This window comes from Cherax quadricarinatus, chromosome 24 (assembly GCF_038502225.1).
Source record: "Cherax quadricarinatus isolate ZL_2023a chromosome 24, ASM3850222v1, whole genome shotgun sequence".
In the NCBI taxonomy this organism is placed as follows: Eukaryota; Metazoa; Arthropoda; class Malacostraca; order Decapoda; family Parastacidae; genus Cherax; species Cherax quadricarinatus.
The window spans coordinates 974,235-984,645 of record NC_091315.1 but is presented as its reverse complement, the minus strand read 5'-3'; the positions used below and the strand labels follow the sequence as shown (position 1 = coordinate 984,645).

Genomic DNA, 10,411 nt, shown 5'->3' with positions numbered 1-10,411 from the left:
GTGCTTTACACTGCAGTTTTTAAACTGCAACATTAACACCCCTCCTTCAGAATGCAGGCACTGTACTTCCCATCTCCAGGACTCAAGTCTGGCCTGCCGGTTTCCCTGAATCCCTTCATAAATGTTACTTTGCTCACACTCCAACAGCACGTCAAGTATTAAAAACCATTTGTCTCCATTCACTCCTATCAAACATGCTCAAGCATGCCCGCTGGAAGTCCAAGCCCCTAGCACACAAAACCTCCTTTACCCCCTCCCTCCAACCTTTCCTAGGCCGACCCCTACTCTGCCTTCCTTCCACTACAGACTGATACACTCTTGAAGTCATTCTGTTTTGCTCCATTCTCTTTACATGTCCAAAACCACCTCAACAACCCTTGCTCAGCCCTCTGGACAACAGTTTTGGCAATCCCACACCTCCTCCTAACTTCCAAACTACGAATTCTTTGCATTGTATTCACACCACACATTGCCCTCAGACATGACATCTCCACTGCCTCCAGCCTTCTCCTTGCTGCAACATTCATCACCCATGCTTCACACCCATATAAGAGCGTTGGTAAAACTATACTCTCATACATTCCCCTCTTTGCCTCCAAGGACAAAGTTCTTTGTCTCCACAGACTCCTAAGTGCACCACTCACCCTTTTCCCCTCATCAATTCTATGATTCACCTCATCTTTCATGGACTCATCCGCTGACACGTCCACTCCCAAATATCTGATACATTCACCTCCTCCATACTCTCTCCCTCCAATCTGATATCCAATCTTTCATCACCTAATCTTTTTGTTATCCTCATAACCTTACTCTTTCCTGTATTCACTTTTAATTTTCTTCTTTTATATACCCTACCAAATTCATCCACCAACCTCTGCAACTTCTCTTCAGAATCTCCCAAGAGCACAGTGTCATCAGCAAAGAGCAGCTGTGACAACTCCCACTTTATGTGTGATTCTTTATCTTTTAACTCCACGCCTCTTGCTAAGACCCTCGCATTTGCTTCTCTTACAACCCCATCTATAAATATATTAAACAACCACGGTGACATCACACATCCTTGTCTAAGGCATACTTTTACTGGGAAATAATTTCCCTCTTCCCTACATACTCTAACTTGAGCCTCACTATCCTCGTAAAAACTCTTCTCTGCTTTCAGTAACCTACCTCCTACACCATACACCTGCAACATCTGCCACATTGCCCCCCTATCCACCCTGTCATATGCCTTTTCCAAATCCATAAATGCCACAAAAACCTCTTTAGCCTTATCTAAATACTGTTCACTTATATGTTTCACTGTAAACACCTGGTCCACACACCCCCTACCTTTCCTAAAGCCTCCCTGTTCTTCTGCTATCCTATTCTCTGTCTTACTCTTAATTCTTTCAATAATAACTCTACCAGGTATACTCAACAGACTTATCCCCCTATAATTTTTGCACTCTCTTTTGTCCCCTTTGCCTTTTTACAAAGGAACTATGCATGTTCTCTGCCAATCCCTAGGTACCTTACCCTCTTCCATACATTTTTTAAATAATAACAACAACCACTGCAAAACTATATCCCCACCTGCTTTTAACATTTCTATCTTTATCCCATCAATCCCAGCTGCCTTACCCCCTTTAATTTTACCTACTGCCTCACGAACTTCCCCCACACTCACAACTGGCTCTTCCTCACTCCTATAAGATATTATTCCTCCTTGCCCTATACACGAAATCACAGCTTCCCTATCTTCATCAACATTTAACAATTCCTCAAAATATTCCCTCCATCTTCTCAATACCTCTAACTCTCCATTTAACAACTCTCCTCTCCTATTTTTAACTGACAAATCCATTTATTCTCTAGGCTTCCTTAACTTGTTAATCTCACTCCAAAACTTTTTCTTATTTTCAACAAAATTTGTTGATAACACCTCACCCACTCTCTCATTTGCTCTCTTTTTACATTGCTTCACCACTCTCTTAACCTCTCTCTTTTTCTCCATATACTCTTCTCTCCTTGCATCACTTCTAATTTGTAAAAGCTTCTCATATGCTAACTTTTTCTCCCTTACTACTCTCTTTACATCATCATTCCACCAATCGCTCCTCTTCCCTCCTGCACCCACTTTCCTGTAACCACAAACTTCTGCTCTAACACTAACATTTTTAAACCTACCCCATACCTCTTCGACCCCATTGCCTATGCTCTCATTAGCCCATCTATCCTCCAATAGCTGTTTATATCTTACCCTAACTGCCTCCTCTTTTAGTTTATAAACCTTCACCTCTCTCTTACCTGATGCTTCTATTCTCCTTGTATCCCATCTACCTTTTACTCTCAGTGTAGCTACAACGAGAAAGTGATCTGATATATCTGTGGCCCCTCTATAAACATGTACATCCTGAAGTCTACTCGACAGTCTTTTATCTACCAATACATAATCCAACAAACTACGTACTGTCATTTCGCCCTACATCATATCTTGTATACTTATTTATAACATTTCTGGTATATATTTAAATGTTTATTCAGCAGTGTGCTGTATATTGTAATAAACAGAATTGAGGAAATCAGCTCTAATATTCATTGTTTAGGTGTGCATACTGCTCAAAGAGCCTGACGTAAGTCCGAGTCGTCGGTAAACGAGTATGTCGCTAAGTGAGGAGAGGCTGTACATATATTTAGGGAAAACACAAAATACTCTTAAGGTCCCAAACCTGAGATCAGTAATAGTTTATTGAAAATTTCAGTAATTAATGGAAATTATATTATAAAAAATTACCAAACTAGCTACCATGTAGAATAAGGACAAACATGAAACATACATTGTATTATTTTCTCTTACCTATGCTTTAGCTTAGGGAAGAAATATGCAGACCAGTTCATCTGAGTTTCTGTCTCCATGTGAGTAATTATTGAACAATGACCAAGTTCATTACACTTTCATTGGCAATTCAAGCTTTAGCAGGTACAAAAAGATAATTTAACCAGAGACGAAGCTGCCTAATTTTAATTTTGAGTGGCACTGGGTAACGTTCTTGAAGTGAATGAATGAATGTGAGTGTGTATGTGTGTCTGTGTGTCCTCACCAAATTGTGGTTTCAAGGGTCGAGTCACAGCTCTTGACCATGCCTCTTCACTGGCCGTGTGTGTGTATGTGTGTATGCATGTGTGTGGGTGTTTATGGGTGTGTGTGTACTCACCTAATTGTGGTTGCAGGGGTCGAAACTCAGCTCCTGGCCCCACCTCTTCACTGAATGCTGCTAGGTCCTCTCTCTCCCTGCTCCATGAGCATTATCATACCTCGTCTTAAAGCTGTGTATATTTCCTGCCTTCACTACATCACTCGCCAGACTGTTCCACTTCCTGACTACTCAGTGACTGAAGAAATACTTCCTAACATCCCTTTGATTCATCTGAGTTTTCAGCTTCCAAGTGTGACCCTTTGTTTCTGTATCCCCTCTGTGGAACATGTTGTGTCTGTCCACCTTGTCTATTCTATGCAGTGTTTTGTATGTCATTATCACGTCTCACATAACCCTCCTGTCCTCCAGTGTCATCAGGCCGATTTCCTTTAACCTTTCGTCATAGGACATTCCCCTTAGCTCTGGAACTAGTCTTGTTGCAAACCTTTTCACTTTCTCTTATATCTTGACATGCTTGACCCGGTGTGGGCTCCAAACTGGTGCTGCATACTCCAGTATGGGCCGTGTCATTACGATTTCTTGAGTCAGTGGTGCTGCATACTCCAGTATGGGGCTGACATACACGGTGTACAGTGTCTTGAACGATTCCCTACTAAGGTATCGGAACACTATTCTCAGGTTTGCCAGGCGCCCATATGCTGCAGCAGTTATCTGGTTGATGAGTGCTTCTGGAGACATGCTTTGTGTGTGTGTGTGTGTGTGTACTCACCTATTTGTACTCGCCCATTTGTGGTTGCAGGGGTTGAGTCATAGCTCCTGGCCCTACCTCTTCACTGATTGCTACTAGGTCCTCTCTCTCCCTGCTCCATGAGCATTATCAAACCTCATCTTAAAACCATGTATTTTTCCCGCCTCCACTACGTCACTTTCTAAGCTATTCCACTTCCTGACAACTCTATGACTGAAGAAATACTTCCTAACATCCCTTTGACTCATCTGAGTCTTCAACTTCCAATTGTGACCTCTTGTTTCTGTCTCCCATCTCTAGAACATCCTGTCTTTGTCCACCCCGTCTATTCCGTGCTGTGTTTTATATGTCATTATCATGTCTCCCATCACCCTCCTATCCTCCAGTGCCATCAGGCCTATTTCCCTCAACCTTTCTTTGTAGGACAATCCCCTTAGCTCTGGGACTAGTCTCTAATTTCCTGACGTGCATGATCAGGTGTGGATTCCAAACTGGTGCTGCATACTCCAGTATTGGCCTGATGTATATAATGTACAGAGTCTTGAACAGTTCCTTACCGAGGTATCAGAACACTATCCTTAGGTTTGCCAGATGCCCATATGCTGCAGCAGTTATCTGATTAATGTGCACTTCGGGAAATGTGCTCAGTATTATACTCACAACAAGATCTTTTTCCTTGTGTGAAGTTTGCAGTCTTTGGCACCTAGACTATACTCTGTCTGCAGCCTTCTTTGCCCTTCCCCGATCTTCATGACTTTGCATTTGGCAGGGTTAAATTCCAGGAGTCAGTTGCTGGATCAGGCATGTAGCCTGTCCAGGTCTCTTTGTAGTCCTGCCTGATCCTTGACTGATTTGATTCTCCTCATTAACTTCACATCATCTGCAAACAAGGAGTCTTCTGAGTCTATCCCTTCCATTACATCATTCACACATACCAAAAACAACACAGGTCCTAGGACTGACCCCTGTGGAACCCTGCTTGCCACAAGTACCCACTCTGACACCTCGTCACATACCATGACTCATTGTTGCCTCCCTGTCAGATATTCTCTGATCAATTTCAATCCCTTTCCTATTATGTGCGCCTCATCCTCTAGCTTTTGCATTAACCTCTTGTGAGGAACTGTCAAAAGCCTTCTTGCAGTCCAAGAAAATGCAGTCTATCCATCCCTCTCTCTTGTCATACTTCTGTCACCTTGTCATAAAGCTCCAGTAGGTTTGTGACACAGGATTTTCCTTCCCTGAAACCATGCTGGTTGTCGATTATACACTTGTTTCTTTCCAGGTGTTCCACCACTCTCCTTCTGATGATCTTCTCCATGACTTTGCATACTATACACATTAGTGAAACAGGTCTGTAGTTTAATGCTTCGTGCCTGTCTCGTTTTTTAAAAATTGGGACTACATTTGCCATCTTCCTTACCCCAGGAAGTTGCCCAGTTTCAATAGATATGTTGAAAGTTTTTGTTAATTGCACACACAGCATCTCTGCTCTCTCTCGAAGGACCCACAGAGAGATGTAGTCTACTCCCACTACCTTTGAGGTATCAAGTTCACATAGCAGCTTCTTCACCTCCTCCTTGGTTATGTGTACCTCATCCAGCACTTGTTGGTGTACCTCCCTGTTCTGAATTCCTGGAGTCCTACCTCTTTCCACTGTAAATACTTCTTGAAATCTCATGTTGAGCTCCTCACATACCTCTTTGTCGTTTCTTGTGAATTCCCCACCATCCTTCCTCAGCCTGATTACCTGGTCCTTGACTGGGCCAGACTTGATTTTCGATGCTGTGTCATTTTCATATTCACTGAGCCTCCCTTCTTATCTGTGCATATTCGTTTCTGGCTCCTCGGCTTTATTTTCCTGGGTCCTTTGTCTTCTGTACATTTTCCATTCTCTAGTGCACCTAGTTTTTGACTCCCTACACCTTTGGGTGAACCAAGGACTTGTTCTGGTCTTCCCATTATTTCTGTTTCCTTTGGGAACAAACCTCTCCTCTGCCTCCTTGCATTTTGTTATCATATAGTCCATCATTTCTTTTACTGGTTTTCCTGCCAGTTCTCTCTCCCACTGAATGTCTTGCAAAAAGTTCCTCATGCCTGTGTAGTCCCCCTTTTGTAGTTTGGTTTTTCCCATCCTATTCCTGCTGCTCTCTCCACGTGTAGCTCAACTTTGTAATCAAAGCACAGAACCACATAATCACCAGCTCCAAGGAGCCTTTCATACATGATATCATTGATGTCCGAACTACTCAAGGTGAATACAAGGTCTTGCTGGATCATCCTCATCTCTCTCTCCGGTAGTGTCTCTAACATGTTAATGCATGAGGTTTTCCAGTACCACATCCATCATTTTGGCTCTCCATGTTTTGGGACCCCCATGGGGTTCCAGGTTTTCCCAGTTAATCTCCATAATTAGTAACTTTGCTTCCCTCATGTGATCTCTTCTGGCCACCTCGGCTAGTGTGTCAACCATTGCTCTGTTGCTCTTGTTACATTCTTCTCTTAGCCTACTGCCATTCTGTGGAGGGTTGTGCATTACTGAAATTACCACCTTATGGCCCTCAGGCTGGATTGTTCCTACTAAGTAGTCCCTTTTGCACATTTCATTCATTTCCTCAAATCCCCTCTGGTTTTAAATGAGCAGTGCAACTCCTCCTCCTCCCCCTCTCCTCTCTCTATCTTCCCTGGGGATTTGATATCCATGTGGAAAGATTGCATCTGTAATCATCCTGGCGAGTTTCATTTATGTGAGTGCTATTATGTCTGGGGATGTCTCCTTGATTCTTTCATGCCACTCCTCGCACTTATTTGTTATTCCATCTGCATTTGTATACCAAACCTTCAACTTCTTTTCTAAAACTGTGGTCTGAGGGGCACATTGGGGTTAGGGAAGTGGGAGACCTGATAAGGAACAATGGATGGTTGCTGTGAAGGTGGAGTTAGTAAGGGGGTGGGGACATTGGATATGGCATGTTAGAATGTTTGGTTGCACTGGGGTTGTCCTGGATGGGGGCTTCTTTATTTGGTTGTGAGGGAGGCTGTATTTGATCTTCCTCCTGAGTCTGGGCTCTCCTGTCCATCTTCATCTCTTTTTCCTCCTTTTGTCTTTGTGCCATCTCTTTCAATTTCTGCCTTTCTTCTCATGTTCTGTCATGGTCGAGATATATCTTCTGGTATGCCAGCATGTCCTTTAGTCTTGCTTTCTCCTGCAGGATCCTGTTGCAAGTCGATTCTGCCTTGAAAGTTATTTTGACTGGCCGGGTTCTCGTTCTTGCAAACCCCCCTATTCTCCGAAAATATTCCAACTGAGTCATGTCATCTTCTCCTATTGCTTTTAATGATGCTTTCGATCGCATTTTTCTTCCCTTGTCTTTTTGCTTTGTAAGTTTCCCCTTCAGCTTTCTGAAGCCCATAAACAAAGACTGACCTCTCCCTTTCATTCTCTCACTGCATATCCCTATGTATCCCTTGATTTGACTAAGTTTCCTCCATTGCAGCTTTTCTTTCTTCAGTTTCTTCACTAACTGTTGTCCTTGGGCCTAGTGGCCTGTCATTTTCCCTTCTCAGCTTTCCCTGGGCTCTGCTGTTGTCTGTTAGGGCCTCTGCATATAGCTTAGTTCTTTCATTTTCTACAGCCCCCTCGATTGCTCCTGATATGATTCTCTCTTTATCTCAGGCTCTGCAATGGTCTGATAGGACCCCTGCATACATTTTCACTCCTTTGTTCCCTACAGACTTCTTGCTTGTGACTGAGGTAGCAGTCTCTGATGTCATTCCCAAATTGTTCTTTAATTCTTTATGCTGTTTCAGATTTTTCAGTTCCTGTGTGTGTGTGTGTGTACTCACCTATTTGTGGTTGCAAGGGTCGACCCATAGCTCCTGGCCCTGCCTCTTCACTGATTGCTACTGTGTACTCATGTATTTATGGTTGCAGGGGTTGAGACACAGCTCCTGGCCTCAAGTCATAGCTCTGTGTGTGTGTGTGTGTGTATGTGCCCTCACTTATTATTTACTTGATATCAGAAATGACCACTTTTTGAAGCTTACACGCTTCACAGATAAAAATTAAGAGTACACTGTATCAAATATTATTACACTAAATAACTAACAAGGATTTATTTTTTGAAAATATATAAAAATATTAGGGACCTTAAAGTGCAACAGTACAATTATGAAAATATAATTCAAATGTAATAAGAATGTTAATAATGATGTTTATACTAAATTCTAAAGTTTACAAAATGTATAATAAATATTGCAGTGATGAACAATACAGATATGCTATAAATGGTTTTAAATATACATAAGAATGAAGTGTAAATATTTAATGTTGTGAGAATGAGAAATAATGTCAAGAATTGAGCAGACCATCACAGTGGACACACACGAGTCCACAGGTACACTCTGTGGCCTAGTTGATATTACCTTGTACTTCCTTATGCAACTGCCTGGGTTCAGTCACCAGTACTTACAAAATATTATAAAATATAAAATTGTCCATCACAAGAGAGTGTTAATTGAGATAACTCAGGTCAAGATGTCTGGTTGATCTATAATGATGCTGGTAATCATCACCTCCCCCTTCCCCCTTCCCACATGGTCCGGTCTCAAACAAGTACTGGGATGTTTAACAAAGATATATATGCTTGAATCGGTTGTAGCAGAGAAGGTAGCAGGAGCTAGGAAGAAATGGGAGAGTCCACGTAGAAGGGTTCCTTGCCAGCTACTACCATTAAACAAGCTCCATTACGACCTTCTTCTAGGAGTTTTACCAGGGCCTCTGCCACCATCTCAGCTCTGTAGGGTAAGAAATCGTGTCTTGTAATAATGACAGTAATATTAACACACACTCCACCACCAGGGGATAAAAATTTAGTCTTGTATTAAAGATAAGAATGGTACCTCAACGTCTTCAGTTTGTAAAACAAATTCTCTTGTATTAATAATAATCTATAAATTGGTTTAAGTCATAGACTTAACGCCAAATAAATAATTTAATAACAAGGAAATCTTTCTGCCATCTGGGCCAAAAAGTGTGTAATAGGTTCTCAGTCAAGCAGTCAGGGATCTCAACCCTCAACTTGGGTAAGGTGATGTTCAGGCAAGGACAAAAGACAGCAAATCGCCAAAAATTACTAAAGATATTAATTTGTCGGTGACTTTTCTTACCAACATCAACTCACAAATTCATTGAACTATTTACTATATTTAAACACTTAGATTATCTTCCAGGAAGACCATACATGAAAATGACTTAATTTAGGCCTGAATAAGTGAAAAATCTAAATTAAAATAACTCCACTTGTCTGACCTCAAAATATTAAGGAAAAAAAAAAAAATTAGAAAATAAGGAAGAACAATGAAAAACAAAAACATCTCAGAGATAGAGGAAACATAACACCATTAAAATGAATTAAAAAAAAAAGAAGGAAACTGCCACATTATTTGTTAACCGAACGCTTATTACAAAATAAATATATTAAAAGAGGGAACAGTGACATAAAGCTATTTAAAGAGAATATATATATAAGGCAGAAAAGAAATTGTTTAAATGATGAGGAACTTTGTGGAACACTCACGATATAACCGGAAGACAGTTGGCTTGTTTGGTGATGGCTTGACCGACCTCAGGGGAGAAAGCGTTCTTCAAGGAGTTGACGAGAAGGTCGGTTTTCACCAGGCTGGGACACAGACTTTGAACCTTCACGCCACTAATCTTAAGATGAAACTCTGACTGTTAAAAAAAAAAAATAGGCTTACTATGAATTTAATATAACATGGTAATCACCATTCCTCTCTCTCTCTCATATATATATATATATATGTATATATATATATATATATATATATATATATAGAGTATGTAGGAAAGAGGGAAATTTTTTCCCAGTAAAAGTAGGCCTTAGACAAGGATGTGTGATGTCACCGTGGTTGTTTAATATATTTATAGATGGGGTTGTAAGAGAAGTAAATGCGAGGGTCTTGGCAAGAGGCGTGGAGTTAAAAGATAAAGAATCACACACAAAGTGGGAGTTGTCACAGCTGCTCTTTGCTGATGACACTGTGCTCTTGGGAGATTCTGAAGAGAAGTTGCAGAGATTGGTGGATGAATTTGGTAGGGTGTGCAAAAGAAGAAAATTAAAGGTGAATACAGGAAAGAGTAAGGTTATGAGGATAACAAAAAGATCAGGTGATGAAAGATTGAATATCAGATTGGAGGGAGAGAGTATGGAGGAGGTGAACGTATTCAGATATTTGGGAGTGGACGTGTCAGCAGATGGGTCTATGAAAGATGAGGTGAATCATAGAATTGATGAGGGAAAAAGAGTGAGTGGTGCACTTAGGAGTCTGTGGAGACAAAGAACTTTGTCCTTGGAGGCAAAGAGGGGAATGTATGAGAGTATAGTTTTACCAACGCTCTTATATGGGTGTGAAGCGTGGGTGATGAATGTTGCAGCGAGGAGAAGGCTGGAGGCAGTGGAGATGTCATGTCTGAGGGCAATGTGTGGTGTGAATATAATGCAGA

General features: G+C 41.3%; 1 protein-coding gene across 1 annotated transcript in view; it reads right to left on the bottom strand.

Moving 5' to 3' along the window:
* Nucleotides 1-3,705: 3,705 nt before the first annotated feature.
* The window catches only part of LOC128692676 (15-hydroxyprostaglandin dehydrogenase [NAD(+)]), a 60,589-nt gene continuing 53,883 nt past the window's right edge, over nucleotides 3,706-10,411 (bottom strand). Inside the window, exons 5-6 of the mRNA XM_070088150.1 lie at nucleotides 9,465-9,619; nucleotides 3,706-8,682 (exon numbers count right to left, since the gene is read on the bottom strand). Of these exons, the coding sequence (XP_069944251.1) occupies nucleotides 8,565-8,682; nucleotides 9,465-9,619 (273 nt within the window). The 3' untranslated portion in view covers nucleotides 3,706-8,564. The remainder of the gene's footprint in view (nucleotides 8,683-9,464; nucleotides 9,620-10,411) is intronic.